The 16,356-nt window shown below is 51.1% G+C and overlaps 1 protein-coding gene and 1 long non-coding RNA gene across 2 annotated transcripts in view; both read left to right on the top strand.

Moving 5' to 3' along the window:
* LOC144487579 (3 beta-hydroxysteroid dehydrogenase type 7-like) overlaps positions 1–8,127 on the top strand; it is an 18,963-nt gene extending 10,836 nt beyond the window's left edge. The window contains 2 exon segments of the mRNA XM_078205663.1: positions 7,160–7,322; positions 7,657–8,127. Of these exon segments, the coding sequence (XP_078061789.1) occupies positions 7,160–7,322; positions 7,657–8,081 (588 nt within the window). The 3' untranslated portion in view covers positions 8,082–8,127.
* Positions 8,128–12,284: 4,157 nt separating this feature from the next.
* On the top strand, positions 12,285–12,930 carry LOC144487580 (uncharacterized). The gene is made up of 2 exons (XR_013496432.1): positions 12,285–12,441; positions 12,789–12,930. It is a non-coding gene; the product is annotated as an uncharacterized LOC144487580 (long non-coding RNA).
* Positions 12,931–16,356: the final 3,426 nt, after the last annotated feature.

The raw sequence follows: 16,356 nt of genomic DNA, 5'->3' as shown, positions 1-16,356 counted from the left end.
CAGAGATAGGGAGGGGGTGTAGGGGCTGGAGAAGGTTACAGAGATAGGGAGGGGGTGTTGGGACTGGAGGAGGTTACAGAGATAGGGAGGGGTGTAGGGGGCTGGAGGAGGTTACAGAGATAGGGAGGGGTGTAGGGAGCTGGAGGAAGTTACAGAGATAGAGAGGGGGTTTAGGGGCTGGAGAAGGTTACAGAGATAGGGAGGGGGTGTCGGGGCTGGAGGAGGTTACAGAGATAGGGAGGGGATGTAGGGGGCTGGAGGAGGTTACAGAGATAGGGAGGGGATGTAGGGGCTGGAGGAGGTTACAGAGATAGGGAGGGGGTGTAGGGGGCTGGAGGGGGTTACAGAGATAGGGAGGGGGTGTAGGGGGCTGGAGGGGGTTACAGAGATAGGGAGGGGGTGTAGGGGGCTGGAGGAGGTGACAGAGATAGGGAGGGGATGGGGGAGGTGGTGGGAGGGCCATGGATATTTTTGCCAAGGGGCGTTGTGTACATTGTAATGCCGTTGTTGCCGGGGACTCGTGATCGACGAGGAAAATGGGCCAGAGTTTGAGCTGGAATTTCACGTGGATTAGTGTGAGGTTATCCATTTTGTCAAAGGACAAATGCAAAGGCAAATATCTAAATGGGAAATAGATTCAAAACACGTCGATTCAAAGGGATCTGGTTCATGAGTCATCGAAAGTTGGCGTGCAGGTACAGCACGCAATAGGTGAGGCAAATTGATGTTTGTTGCGAAGGGACTGGAGTGTCGAAGCAGAGAAGCGTTGCTGCAGTTGGACAGGGCATTGGTGAGACCACATCTGGAGTAGTGTGTCCAGTTGTGGTCTCCTGATTTGAGGAAGGACGTGGGGGCCCTGGAGGCGGTTCAGAGGAAGGGTCACCCGCATTGATTCCAGGAATGGAAGGGGTTGACGCACAGGGAGAGATTGAATAGTTTGGGCTTGTACTCACTGGAGTTTAGGATGAGAGGGGGATCTGATCGAGGGATAGAAAAGGGATTGAGAGAGTGAGCGGAGACCCAATGTTTCTCTCTAGATTTGATGTATTATTGTCACGTGTATTGGGATCCAGTGAAAAGTATTGTTTCTTGCGCGCTGTACAGACAAAGCATACCGTTCATAGAGTACAGAGGGGAGAAGGAAAAGGATTTGATTTGTATCTGATAGGTATGTCCCTGTCAGGCAGGGAGGAAATGGCCGAGTGAGGGAACCATGGTTCACGAAAGAGGTGCAATGTCTTGTGAAAAGGAAGAGGGAAGCTTCTGTAGGGATGAGGAAACAAGGTTCAGATGGCTCGATTGAGGGTTACAAGTTAGCAAGGAATGAGCTGAAAAAGGGGCTTAGGAGAGCTAGGAGGGGACACGAGAAGTCCTTGGCGGGTCGGATCAAGGAAAACCCCAAGGCTTTTTACTCTTATGTGAGGAATAAAAGAATGACCAGGGTGAGGTTAGGGCCGGTCAAGGACAGTAGTGGGAACTTGTGTATGGAGTCAGTAGAGATAGGAGAGGTGATGAATGAATACTTTTCTTCAGTGTTCACCAAGGAGAGGGGCCATGTTTTTGAGGAAGAGAAGGTGTTACAGGCTAATAGGCTGGAGGAAATAGATGTTCGGAGGGAGGTTGTCCTGGCAGTTTTGAATAAACTGAAGGTCGATAAGTCCCTTGGGCCTGATGAAATATATCCTCGGATTCTTTGGGAGGCAAGGGATGAGATTGCAGAGCCTTTGGCTTTGATCTTTGGGTCCTCACTGTCCATGGGGATGGTGCCAGAGGACTGGAGAATGGCGAATGTTGTTCCTCTGTTTAAGAAAGGGAATAGAAATGACCCTGGTAATTATAGACCGGTTAGTCATACTTCAGTGGTTGGTAAATTGATGGAAAAGGTCCTTAGGGATGGGATTTACGACCATTTAGAAAGATGCGGATTAATCCGGGATAGTCAGCACGGATTCGTGAAAGGCAAGTCGTGCCTCACAAATTTGATAGAATTTTTTGAGGAGGTAACTAAGTGTGTTGATGAAGGTAGGGCAGTTGATGTCATATACATGGATTTTAGTAAGGCGTTTGATAAGGTCCCCCATGGTCGGCTTATGATGAAAGTGAGGAGGTGTGGGATAGAGGGAAAGTTGGCCGATTGGATAGGTAACTGGCTGTCTGATCGAAGACAGAGGGTGGTGGTGGATGGAAAATTTTCGGACTGGAGGCAGGTTGCTAGCGGAGTGCCGCAGGGATCAGTGCTTGGTTCTCTGCTCTTTGTGATTTTTATTAATGACTTAGAGGAGGGGGCTGAAGGGTGGATCAGTAAATTTGCTGATGACACCAAGATTGGTGGAGTAGTGGATGAGGTGGAGGGCTGTTGTAGGCTGCAAAGAGACATGGATAGGATGCAAAGCTGGGCTGAAAAATGGCAAATGGAGTTTAACCCTGATAAATGTGAGGTGATCCATTTTGGTAGGACAAATTTAAATGTGGATTACAGGGTCAAAGGTAGGGTTCTGAAGACTGTGGAGGAACAGAGAGATCTTGGGGTCCATATCCACAGATCTCTGAAGGTTGCCACTCAAGTGGATAGAGCTGTGAAGAAGGCCTATAGTGTGTTAGCTTTTATTAACAGGGGGTTGGAGTTTAAGAGCCGTGGGGTTATGCTGCAACTGTACAGGACCTTGGTGAGACCACATTTGGAATATTGTGTGCAGTTCTGGTCACCTCACTATAAGAAGGATGTGGAAGCGCTGGAAAGAGTGCAGTGGAGATTTACCAGGATGCTGCCTGGTTTGGAGGGTAGGTCTTATGAGGAAAGGTTGAGGGAGCTGGGGCTGTTCTCTCTGGAGCGGAGGAGGCTGAGGGGAGACTTAATAGAGGTTTCTAAAATGATGAAGGGGATAGATAGAGTGAACGTTCAAAGACTATTTCCTCGGGTGGATGGAGCTATTACAAGGGGGCATAACTATAGGGTTCATGGTGGGAGATATAGGAAGGATATCAGAGGTAGGTTCTTTACGCAGAGAGTGGTTGGGGTGTGGAATGGACTGCCTGCAGTGATAGTGGAGTCAGACACTTTAGGAACATTTAAGCGGTTATTGGATAGGCACATGGAGCACACCAGGATGATAGGGAGTGGGATAGCTTGATCTTGGTTTCAGATAAAGCTCGGCACAACATCGTGGGCCGAAGGGCCTGTTCTGTGCTGTACTGTTCTATGTTCTGTGTTCTATGATTTATTATTGTCACATGTATTGGGATACAGTGAAAAGTATTGTTTCTTGCGCGCTATACAGACAAAGCATACCGTTCATAGAGAAGGAAAGGAGAGGGTGCAGAATGTAGTGTTACAGTCACAGCTCGGGTGTAGAGAAAGATCAACTTAATATAAGGTCGGTCCATTCAAAAGTCTGACGGCAGCAGGGAAGAAGCTGTTCTTGAGTCGGTCGGTACGTGACCTCAGACTTTTGTATCTTTCTCCCGACGGAAGAAGGTGGAAGAGAGAATGTCCGGGGTGTGTGTTGGGGGGGTCCTTGATTCTGCCGGCTGCTTTTCCCCGAGGCAGCGGGAAGTGTAGACGGAGCCAATGGAGGGGACGCTGGTTTGAGTGATGGATTGGGCTACATTCACGACCCTTTGTAGTTCCTTGCGGTCTTGGGCAGAGCAGGAGCCCCAGACCGAGCTGTGATACACCCGGAAAGGATGCTTTCTATGGGGCATCTGTAAAAGTTGGTGAGAGTCGGAGCTGACATGCCGAATTTCCTTCGCCTCCTGAGAAAGTAGAGGCGTTGGTGGGGCTTTCTTAACTGTAGTGACCCCTTGTGGGGCAATCTGGAACAAGGAGTCACGGGTCGAGGTTGTAGATTTAACACAGAGATCAGGAGGAGCTACTTCTCGCAGAGGGGCGTGGATTTGTGGAACTCGCTGCCTCCGGAGCGGTGGGGTCTGAATGGTTGAACGGTATCAAGAAAGAGACAGATATATTTCTGATAAAAACGAGTTGAAGGGATATGGAAATATAGAAACACAGAAGAATGGAGCAAAGGAGGCCATTCGGCCCTTCGGGCCTACCCCACCATCCATCACCGTCATGGCTGATCATCCAACTCAATCGCCTCATCCTGCTTTCCCCCCATCACCTTTGACCCCGTTCGCCCCCAGTGCTCTATCCAGCCGCCTCTTGAACACATTCAATGTTTTGGCATCAACTCCTTCCTGTGGGAATGAATTCCACAGGCTCAGCGGGTGAAGAAATATCTCCTCACCTCCGTCCGAAATGGTCTCCCCCCCAATCCTCAGACTGTGACCCCCCCCCTGGTTCTGGACTCCCCCCACCATCGGGGACATCCTCCCTCCATCGACCCTGTCCAGTCCTGTTAGAATTTTATTTTTAAACCACAGCACTGTACCAGGGTGGTTAGCGCTGCTGCCTCACAGCGCCAGGGACCCGGGTTCGATTCCCGGTTCGGGTCACTGTCTGTGTGGAGTCTGCACGTTCTCCCCGTGTCTGCGTGGGTTTCCTCCGGGTGCTCCGGTTTCCTCCCACGGTCCAAAGATGTGTAGGTTAGGTGGATTGGCCGTGCTAAAGTGCCCCTTAGTGTCCAAAGATGCGCAGGTTAGGTGGATTGGCCATGCTAAATTGTCCCTTAGTGTCCAAAGATGTGTGGGTTAGGTGGATTGGCCGTGCTAAAGTGCCCCTTAGTGTCCAAAGATGCGCAGGTTAGGTGGATTGGCCATGCTAAATTGTCCCTTAGTGTCCAAAGATGTGTAGGTTAGGTGGATTGGCCATGCTAAATTGCCCCTTAGTGTCCAAAGATGTGTAGGTCAGATGGATTGGCAATGCTAAATTGTCCCTCAGTGTCCAAAGATGTGTGGGTTAGGTGGATTGGCCATGCTAAATTGTCCCTTAGTGTCCAAAGATGTGTGGGTTAGGTGGATTGGCCATGCTAAATTGTCCCTTAGTGTCCAAAGATGTGCGGGTTAGGTGGATTGGCCGTGCTAAATTGTCCCTTAGTGTCCAAAGATGTGTAGGTTAGGTGGATTGGCCATGCTAAATTGCCCCTTAGTGTCCAAAGATGTGTAGGTCAGATGGATTGGCCATGCTAAATTGTCCCTCAGTGTCCAAAGATGTGTGGGTTAGGTGGATTGGCCATGCTAAATTGTCCCTTAGTGTCCAAAGATGTGTGGGTTAGGTGGATTGGCCATGCTAAATTGTCCCTTAGTGTCCAAAGATGTGCGGGTTAGGTGGATTGGCCATGCTAAATTGCCCCCTAGTGTCCAAAGATGTGTAGGTCAGATGGATTGGCCATGCTAAATTGTCCCTTCGTGTCCCAGGATGTCCAAGTTAGGTGGATTGGCCATGCTAAATTGCCCCCTAGTGTCCAAAGATGTGTAGGTCAGATGGATTGGCCATGCTAAATTGTCCCTTAGTGTCCAGAGATGTGTGGGTTAGGTGGATTGGCCATGCTAAATTGTCCCTTAGTGTCCAAAGATGTGTGGGTTAGGTGGATTGGCCATGTTAAATTGTCCCTTAGTGTCCCAGGATGTGCAGGTTAGGTGGATTGGCCATGCTAAATTGTCCCTTAGTGTCCAGAGATGTGTGGGTTAGGTGGATTGGCCATGCTAAATTGCCCCTTAGTGTCCAAAGATGTGTGGGTTAGGTGGATTGGCCATGTTAAATTGCCCCTTAGTGTCCAAAGATGTGCAGGTTAGGTGGATTGACCATGCTAAATTGTCCCTTAGTGTCCAAAGATGTGCAGATTAGGTGGATTGGCCATGCTAAATTGCCCCTTAGTGTCCAAAGATGTGCTGGTTAGGGTGGATTGGCCATGCTAAATTGTCCCTTAGTGTCCCAGGATGTGCAGGTTAGGTGGATTGGCCGTGCTAAATTGTCCCTTAGTGTCCAAAGATGTGCAGGTTAGGTGGATTGGCCGTGCTAAATTGTCCCTTAGTGTCCCAGGATGTGCAGGTTAGGTGGATTGGCCGTGCTAAATTGTCCCTTAGTGTCCAAAGATGTGCAGGTTAGGTGGATTGGCCGTGCTAAATTGCCCCTTAGTGTCCAAAGATGTGTAGGTTAGGTGGATTGACCATGCTAAATTGTCCCTTAGTGTGCAAAGATGTGTAGGTTAGGTGGATTGACCATGCTAAATTGTCCCTTAGTGTCCAAAGATGTGCGGGTTAGGTGGATTGGCCATGCTAAATTGTCCCTTAGTGTCCAAAGATGTGCGGGTTAGGTGGATTGGCCATGCTAAATTGTCCCTTAGTGTCCAAAGATGTGCGGGTTAGGTGGATTGACCATGCTAAATTGTCCCTTAGTGTCCAAAGATGTGCGGGTTAGGGAGATTGGCCGTGCTAAATTGTCCTTTTGTGTCCCGGGATGTGTAGGTTTGAGGGATTAGCAGGGTAAATGTGTGGGGTTATGGGGATAGGGCCTGGGTGGGATTGTGGTCGGTGCAGACTCGATGGGCTGAATGGCCTCCTTCTGCACTGCAGCGATTCTACGATCATTTGATCAGTCTCTGGGAGATCCCCCCTCATTCATCTGAACTCCAGCGGAAACAACCCTAACCTGGTCATTCTCTCCTCGTACACCAGTCCCGCCGTTCCCGGAATCAGCCTGGTAAACCTTCGCTGCGCTCCCTCGAGAGCAAGAACATCCTTCCTCAGGAGATCCAAAACTGCCCACAATACTCTAGGTGAGGCTTCACCAAGGCCCCGTATCATCGCAACAACACATCCCTCTGCTCCTGTACTCCAAACCTCTCGCAATGAAGGCCAACGTACCATTAGGTGTCTTTACCGCCTGCTGCATGCTTACCTTCAGCGACTGGTTCACGAGGACACCCAGGTCCCTCTGCACACTCCCCTCTCCCAATGTACACCCATTCAGGTAGGAATCTGCCGCCTTGTTTTTGCTTCCAAAGCGAATAACCTCACACATTTATGTGGGGAACAGATGGGGAGGTGGATTTGAGACCAGGCAGAGAACAGCCATGATTGTAATGAATGGCGGGGTAGGCTCGAACGGCAGAATGGCCTCCCCCTGTTCCGATGTTTCCACGTTCCTGTGAGGGGTGAGCGAGGGCGGCGGGACGCTGAGGGGTGAAGCGGGGGTCAGCGCGGCCGCAGACTTGGAGAGGTTTGGCCTCAGAACCAGAATCTGATATTTCTCTCACAGCTGCGGGACGGGAAGGTCCTCGTCACGTGCGCCTTACGCCCGACGGGCATTTACGGAGAAAACAACGGACTGATGGAGGATCTGTATCACAAGCTGGTGAAATTCGGCCGCAGGAGGCTGCGCCTTGCTGGGAAAGAAATCGAACATGGCCGGGTGTACGTGGGTACGATGCGACTTGGTCACAGATTCGATCTACTTCCCCAACTCCCCCGAGAACCGGGTGTCACAGTGCATTAGATACACTGTCCTTTCCCCCTCTGGGACCGGGTGTCACAGTGCGTTAGATACACTGTCCTTTCCCCCTCTGGGTCCAGTGTTTCGGGCCTAGTTGTTCAGGCTCCGTGCCTCTAGAGTGGGAGTGCGGTGTTCCCTGAGGCCTGGGTTGGGGGATCTGTTGGTTGTCCGAGCGTTGACGGGATGGGCGCGGAGATGTGGGGGAGGGCTGGAATGTTTCGGATGGTGTCCGGATCTGTTCATTTGTTCTTCTCTTCCCACAGGGAATGTGGCGTGGATGCACCTACAGGCTGCCCGTGCCTTGCAGCTCAGGTCCGAGGTGCTTGGGGGTGAGGCCTACTTCTGCTATGACAACTCGCCCTACCTGAGCTACGAGGAGTTCGACATGGAGTTCCTGGGGCCTAGCGGCTTCCGCATGCTGGGCCACAAGCCCCCGCTGCCCTTCTCCGTAATGTACCTCCTGGCAACCCTCTTTGAGGCCGTCCAGTGGCTCTTGCGACCCCTGGTGACCTTTACCCCGGCCCTCAACCGCTACACCCTCGCCATGGTGACCACAGCCTTCAGCGTCCGGACCGACAAGGCCGCCCGCCATTTTGGCTACCAGCCCCTCGTCTCCTGGCAACAGAGCAAGGCCAGAACGGCCGCCTGGATCAAGGAGTTGGATCGGGCTCACTCCCAGAAGAAATAGCCAGTGCCCTTAGGCCCCGCTCCGCTGTAAAGCGGCGGGCGGGGAGGGGCGGAGGGGGGGGGAGGGGTTGGGGGGTGGGGGCGGGGGGTACGGGGGGAGGCAGGGCGGGGGGGCGTCTGTGAGGGTTGACACCTCTTGTTCACATCCCCTCTTCCCTTGAACACAATCTGCTGAAGCATTTCTGAGGTCTCCAGTTTTGGGCTAGGCCGCAGCCTCCCTGAATTAACGCCACCCTCCGTCCTGGTTTGGGCCGAAGAAGCCGTTTCCATGCTGTAAACCTCGATGACTCTATCTTTGAACCCGTTCCCATGACAACCTTCCCAGGAAACCTCGATACAAACAAAATCCTCAGCAATCGCACTCCCCTGGGACCCCGCCCCAAACGACGTTCCCTGAGGAAAGGTACAGCGGGATTTACTCCCTATCTAACCCCGTGCTGTACCTGTCCTGGGAGTGTTTGATGGGGACAGTGTAGAGGGAGCTTTACTCTGTATCTAACCCCGTGCTGTACCTGTCCTGGGAGTGTTTGATGGGGGACAGTGTAGAGGGAGCTTTACTCTGTATCTAACCCCGTGCTGTACCTGTCCTGGGAGTGTTTGATGGGGACAGTGTAGAGGGAGCTTTACTCTGTATCTAACCCCGTGCTGTACCTGTCCTGGGAGTGTTTGATGGGGACAGTGTAGAGGGAGCTTTACTCTGTATCTAACCCCATGCTGTACCTGTCCTGGGAATGTTTGATGGGGACAGTGTAGAGGGAGCTTTACTCTGTATCTAACCCCGTGCTGTACCTGTCCTGGGAGTGTTTGATGGGGGATAGTGTGGAGGGCGCTTTACTCTGTATCTAACCCCGTGCTGTACCTGTCCTGGGAGTGTTTGATGTGGGACAGTGCAGAGGGAGCTTTACTCTGTATCTAATACCGTGCTGTACCTGTCCTGGGAGTGTTTGATGGGGACAGTGTAGAGGGAGCTTTACTCTGTATCTAACCCCGTGCTGTTCCTGTCCTGGGAGTGTTTGATGGGGACAGTGTAGAGAGAGCTTTACTCTGTATCTAAACCCGTGCTGTACCTGTCCTGGGAGTGTTTGATGGGGACAGTGTAGAGAGAGCTTTACTCTGTATCTAAACCCGTGCTGTACCTGTCCTGGGAGTGTTTGATGGGGACAGTGTAGAGGGAGCTTTACTCTGTATCTAACCCCGTGCTGTACCTGTCCTGGGAGTGTTTGGTGGAGACAGTGTAGAGGGAGCTTTACTCTGTATCTAACCCCGTGCTGTACCTGTCCTGGGAGTGTTTGATTGGGGACAGTGTAGAGGGAGCTTTACTCTGTATCTAACCCCGTGCTGTACCTGTCCTGGGAGTGTTTGATGGGGGACAGTGCAGAGGGAGCTTTACTCTGTATCTAACCCCGTGCTGTACCTGTCCTGGGAGTGTTTGATGGGGACAGTGTAGAGGGAGCTTTACCCTGTATCTAACCCCGTGCTGTACCTGTCCTGGGAGTGTTTGATGGGGACAGTGTAGAGGGAGCTTTACTCTGTATCTCACCCCGTGCTGTACCTGTCCTGGGAGTGTTTGATGGGGACAGTGTAGAGGGAGCTTTACTCTGTATCTAACCCCGTGCTGTACCTGTCCTGGGAGTGTTTGGTGGAGACAGTGTAGAGGGAGCTTTACTCTGTATCTAACCCCGTGCTGTACCTGTCCTGGGTGTGTTTGATGGGGGACAGTGTAGAGGGAGCTTTACTCTGTATCTAACCCCGTGCTGTACCTGTCCTGGGAGTGTTTGATGGGGACAGTGTAGAGGGAGCTTTACTCTGTATCTAACCCCGTGCTGTACCTGTCCTGGGAGTGTTTGATTGGGGACAGTGTAGAGGGAGCTTTACTCTGTATCTAACCCCGTGCTGTACCTGTCCTGGGAGTGTTTGATGGGGGACAGTGCAGAGGGAGCTTTACTCTGTATCTAACCCCGTGCTGTACCTGTCCTGGGAGTGTTTGATGGGGACAGTGTAGAGGGAGCTTTACCCTGTATCTAACCCCATGCTGTACCTGTCCTGGGAATGTTTGATGGGGACAGTGTAGAGGGAGCTTTACTCTGTATCTAACCCCGTGCTGTACCTGTCCTGGGAGTGTTTGATGGGGGACAGTGCAGAGGGAGCTTTACTCTGTATCTAACCCCGTGCTGTACCTGTCCTGGGAGTGTTTGATGGGGACAGTGTAGAGGGAGCTTTACCCTGTATCTAACCCCATGCTGTACCTGTCCTGGGAGTGTTTGATGGGGGACAGTGTAGAGGGAGCTTTACTCTGTATCTAACCCCGTGCTGTACCTGTCCTGGGAGTGTTTGATGGGGACAGTGTAGAGGGAGCTTTACTCTGTATCTAACCCCGTGCTGTACCTGTCCTGGGAGTGTTTGATTGGGGACAGTGTAGAGGGAGCTTTACTCTGTATCTAACCCCGTGCTGTACCTGTCCTGGGAGTGTTTGATGGGGGACAGTGCAGAGGGAGCTTTACTCTGTATCTAACCCCGTGCTGTACCTGTCCTGGGAGTGTTTGATGGGGACAGTGTAGAGGGAGCTTTACCCTGTATCTAACCCCGTGCTGTACCTGTCCTGGGAGTGTTTGATGGGGACAGTGTAGAGGGAGCTTTACTCTGTATCTAACCCCGTGCTGTACCTGTCCTGGGAGTGTTTGATGGGGACAGTGTAGAGGGAGCTTTACTCTGTATCTAACCCCGTGCTGTACCTGTCCTGGGAGTGTTTGGTGGAGACAGTGTAGAGGGAGCTTTACTCTGTATCTAACCCCGTGCTGTACCTGTCCTGGGAGTGTTTGATTGGGGACAGTGTAGAGGGAACTTTACTCTGTATCTAACCCCGTGCTGTACCTGTCCTGGGAGTGTTTGATGGGGGACAGTGCAGAGGGAGCTTTACTCTGTATCTAACCCCGTGCTGTACCTGTCCTGGGAGTGTTTGATGGGGACAGTGTAGAGGGAGCTTTACCCTGTATCTAACCCCGTGCTGTACCTGTCCTGGGAGTGTTTGATGGGGACAGTGTAGAGGGAGCTTTACTCTGTATCTAACCCCGTGCTGTACCTGTCCTGGGAGTGTTTGATGGGGACGGTGTAGAGGGAGCTTTACTCTGTATCTAACCCCATGCTGTACCTGTCCTGGGAATGTTTGATGGGGACAGTGTAGAGGGAGCTTTACTCTGTATCTAACCCCGTGCTGTACCTGTCCTGGGAGTGTTTGATGGGGACAGTGTAGAGGGAGCTTTACTCTGTATCTAACCCTGTGCTGTTCCTGTCCTGGGAGTGTTTGATGGGGGACAGTGTAGAGGGAGCTTTACTCTGTATCTAACCCCGTGCTGTACCTGTCGTGGGAGTGTTTGATGGGGGACAGTGTAGAGGGAGCTTTACTCTGTATCTAACCCCGTGCTGTACCTGTCCTGGGAGTGTTTGATGGGGGACAGTGTAGAGAGAGCTTTACTCTGTATCTAACCCCGTACTGTACCTGTCCTGGGAGTGGTTGATGGGGACAGTGTAGAGGGAGCTTTACTCTGTATCTAACCCCGTGCTGTACCTGTCCTGGGAGTGATTGATGGGGGACAGTGTAGAGGGAGCTTTACTCTGTATCTAACCCTGTGCTGTACCTGTCCTGGAAGTGTTTGATGGGGGACAGTGTAGAGGGAGCTTTACTCTGTATCTAACCCCGTGCTGTACCTTTCCTGGGAGTGTTTGATTGGGGACAGTGTAGAGGGAGCTTTACTCTGTATCGAACCCCGTGCTGTACCTGTCCTGGGAGTGTTTGATGGGGGACAGTGCAGAGGGAGCTTTACTCTGTATCTAACCCCGTGCTGTACCTGTCCTGGGAGTGTTTGATGGGGACAGTGTAGAGGGAGCTTTACCCTGTATCTAACCCCGTGCTGTACCTGTCCTGGGAGTGTTTGATGGGGGACAGTGTAGAGGGAGCTTTACTCTGTATCTAACCCCGTGCTGTACCTGTCCTGGGAGTGTTTGATGGGGACAGTGTAGAGGGAGCTTTACTCTGTATCTAACCCCGTGCTGTACCTGTCCTGGGAGTGTTTGGTGGAGACAGTGTAGAGGGAGCTTTACTCTGTATCTAACCCCGTGCTGTACCTGTCCTGGGAGTGTTTGATTGGGGACAGTGTAGAGGGAGCTTTACTCTGTATCTAACCCCGTGCTGTACCTGTCCTGGGAGTGTTTGATGGGGGACAGTGCAGAGGGAGCTTTACTCTGTATCTAACCCCGTGCTGTACCTGTCCTGGGAGTGTTTGATGGGGACAGTGTAGAGGGAGCTTTACTCTGTATCTAACCCTGTGCTGTTCCTGTCCTGGGAGTGTTTGATGGGGGACAGTGTAGAGGGAGCTTTACTCTGTATCTAACCCCGTGCTGTACCTGTCCTGGGAGTGTTTGATGGGGACAGTGTAGAGGGAGCTTTACTCTGTATCTAACCCCGTGCTGTACCTTTCCTGGGAGTGTTTGATGGGGGACAGTGTAGAGAGAGCTTTACTCTGTATCTAACCCCGTGCTGTACCTGTCCTGGGAGTGTTTGATGGGGGACAGTGTAGAGGAAGCTTTACTCTGTATCTCACCCCGTGCTGTACCTGTCCTGGGAGTGTTTGATGGGGGACAGTGTAGAGGGAGCTTTACTCTGTATCGAACCCCGTGCTGTACCTGTCCTGGGAGTGTTTGATGGGGACAGTGTAGGGGGAGCTTTACTCTGTATCTGATCTGACACTAAGAGAAATTGGAACCAGGAAGCTAACTTGTGAAGAAAATATTCAGGATTCAAATTGAATCAACTTTTCTTATCGAATTGAGAAATAAATACTTTTGACTCTGGACTGTTGTCTCATGTCCTCAGGATTATATAATCCAGGGTTTTGGGAATGACTGGAAGAGTCTGTGTGACACAAGCATTCCAGGCTGTAGTGGCGGGAATGATGTACGAGGAGAGATTGAGCGGGTTAGGGTTGTTTCCGCTGGAGTTCAGACAAATGAGGGGGGGGGGATCTCATAGAGACTTATAAAATTCTAACAGGACTAGAGAGGGTAGATGCAGGGAGGGTGTTCCCGATGGTGGGGGGAGTCCAGAACCAGGGGGGGTCACAGTCTGAGGATTGGGGGGGAGACCATTTCGGACGGAGGTGAGGAGATATTCCTTCACCCGCTGAGCCTGTGGAATTCATTCCCACAGGAAGGAGTTGATGCCAAAACATTGGATGTGTTCAAGAGGCGGCTGGATAGAGCACTGGGGGCGAACGGGGTCAAAGGTGATGGGGGGAAAGCAGGATGAGGCGATTGAGTTCGATGGTCAGCCATGACGGTGATGCATGGGACAGCAGGTTGGAAGGGCCGAATGGCCTCCTCCTTCTGTGTTTCGATGTTTAGACTCTCTGGGATTGAAAATAAACCCAAGCGTTATCAAGCGGTGTTGGAATTGTATGAGTAAGCGTTGTGTGAAGGTTTTGGGAGCTCGCCCAGCTGTCAAAGGACACCAAACGGGGAACAAGCTGTTCTGCCAACAATGTGAATTCCTGAGAGATAAGTGGGAGCGGCGGGGGGGGGGGGGGGGGGAAGCGGACGATGCGGTTTATCTCAGCTCTGTCGCAAGGCGAACAACGCACATCAGAGAGAAGAGCAGCACCGCGTTCAAAGGAGTCTGAACACTCGGGGGAGTCTGAGAGAGACCCAGACAGGACCGGAGGTGTTGCAAAATCGGCAAGAGTTTGGAAAGAGGTTCTGAATGATCACTCCGGAATGTCGCCAGATGTGGCATTGCATGCCGACCTTTAACCCCACGGGCTGCAGAGAGACTGAATGGGGATAGTGCAGTCCATTCGCCCCATCGACTGCACCGACTCTCGCACAGAGTATTTTACCCACTTCTTCTCCCAGACCCTATTAAAATAACACCACACGGCCAACCACCTAACCTGCACATCTTTGGACACTAAGGGGCAATTTAGCATGGCCAATCCACCTAAACTACACATCTTTGGACAGGAAGGGGCAATTTAGCACGGCCAATCCACCTAACCTGCACATCTTTGGACACGAAGGGGCAATTTAGCACGGCCAATCCACCTAACCTGCACATCTTTGGACAATAAGGGACAATTTAGCATGGCCAATCCCCCTAACCTACACATCTTTGGACACTAAGGGGCAATTTAGCACGGCCAATCCACCTAACCTACACATCTTTGGACACTAAGGGGCAATTTAGCACGGCCAATCCACCTAACCTGCACATCTTTGGACACTAAGGGACAGTTTAGCATGGCCAATCCACCTAACCTGCACATCTTTGGACAATAAGGGACAGTTTAGCATGGCCAATCCACCTAACCTGCACATCTTTGGACACTAAGGGACAGTTTAGCATGGCCAATCCACCTAACCTGCACATCTTTGGACAATAAGGGACAGTTTAGCATGGCCAATCCACCTAACCTGCACATCTTTGGACACTAAGGGACAGTTTAGCATGGCCAATCTACCTAACCCGCACATCTTTCGACACTAATGGGCAATTTAGCATGGCCAATTCACCAAACCTGCACATCTTTGGACACTAAGGGACAGTTTAGCATGGCCAATCCACCTAACCTACACATCTTTGGACACTAAGGGACAATTTAGCATGGCCAATCCACCTAACCTACACATCTTTGGACGCTAAGGGACAATTTAGCATGGCCAATCCACCTAACCTGCACATCTTTGGACACTAAGGGACAATTTAGCATGGCCAATCCATCGAACCCGTACATATTTGAACACTCAGGGACAATTTAGCATGGCCAATCCACCTGACCCGCACAACTTTGGACACTAAGGGACAATTTAGCATGGCCAATCCACCTAACCTACACATCTTTGGACACTAAGGGACAATTTAGCATGGCCAATCCATCTAACCTGCACATCTTTGGACACTAAGGGGCAATTTAGCATGGCCAATCCACCGAACCCGTACATCTTTGGACACTAAGGGACAATTTAGCATGGCCAACCCACCTAACCCGCACATCTTTGGACACTAAGGGACAATTTAGCATGGCGAATCCACCTAACCCGCACAGCTTTGGACACTAAGGGACAATTTAGCATGGCTAATCCACCTAACCTACAGATCTTTGGACACTAAGGGACAATTTAGCACGTCCAATCCACCTAACCTACACATCTTTGGACACTAAGGGACAATTTAGCATGTCCAATCCACCTAACCTACACATCTTTGGACACTAAGGGACAATTTAGCATGGCTAATCCACCTAACCTACACAGCTTTGGACACTAAGGGACAATTTAGCATGGCTAATCCACCTAACCTACACATCTTTGGACACTAAGGGACAATTTAGCATGTCCAATCCACCTAACCTACACATCTTTGGACACTAAGGGACAATTTAGCTTGGCCAATCCACCTAACCTACACATCTTTGGACACTAAGGGACAATTTAGCATGGCCAATCCACCTAACCTACAGATCTTTGAACACTAAGGGACAATTTAGCATGGCCAATCCATCTAACCTACAGATCTTTGAACACTAAGGGACAATTTAGCATGGCCACCTAACCTGCATATCTCTAGACACTTACATGCTATACAGACAAAGCATACCATTCATAGAGTACAGAGGAGAGAAGGAAAAGGATCTGATTTATTATTGTCACGTGTATTGGGATACAGTGAAAAGTATTGTTTCTTGCGCGCTGTACAGACAAAGCATACCGTTCATAGAGAAGGAAAGGAGAGGGTGCAGAATGTAGTGTTACAGTCACAGCTAGGGGTGTAGAGAAAGATCAACTTAATATAAGGTCGGTCCATTCAAAAGTCTGACGGCAGCAGGGAAGAAGCTGTTCTTGAGTCGGTCGGTACGTGACCTCAGACTTTTGTATCTTTTTCCCGACGGAAGAAGGTGGAAGAGAGAATGTCCGGGGTGTGTGTGTGGGGGTCCTTGATAATGCTGGCTGCTTTTCCCCGAGGCAGCGGGAAGTGTAGACGGAGTCGATGGATGGGAGGGTGGCTTGAGTGATGGATTGGGCTACATTCATAATCACGATTGACAATTTAGCATGGCCAATACACCGAAACGATACATCTTTGATCACAGACAGAGGGAGGGGCTGTAGGGGCTGGAGGAGGTTACAGAGATAGGGAGGGGGTGTAGGGGGCTGGAGGAGGTTACAGAGATAGGGAGGGGTGTAGGGGCTGGAGGAGGTTACAGAGATAGGGAGGGGTGTAGGGGCTG

The sequence above is a fragment of the Mustelus asterias genome, unplaced genomic scaffold (assembly GCF_964213995.1).
Source record: "Mustelus asterias unplaced genomic scaffold, sMusAst1.hap1.1 HAP1_SCAFFOLD_895, whole genome shotgun sequence".
Lineage (NCBI taxonomy): Eukaryota > Metazoa > Chordata > Chondrichthyes > Carcharhiniformes > Triakidae > Mustelus > Mustelus asterias.
Note: the sequence above shows the minus strand (reverse complement) of the source record. Positions and strands in the feature narration are given on the sequence as shown.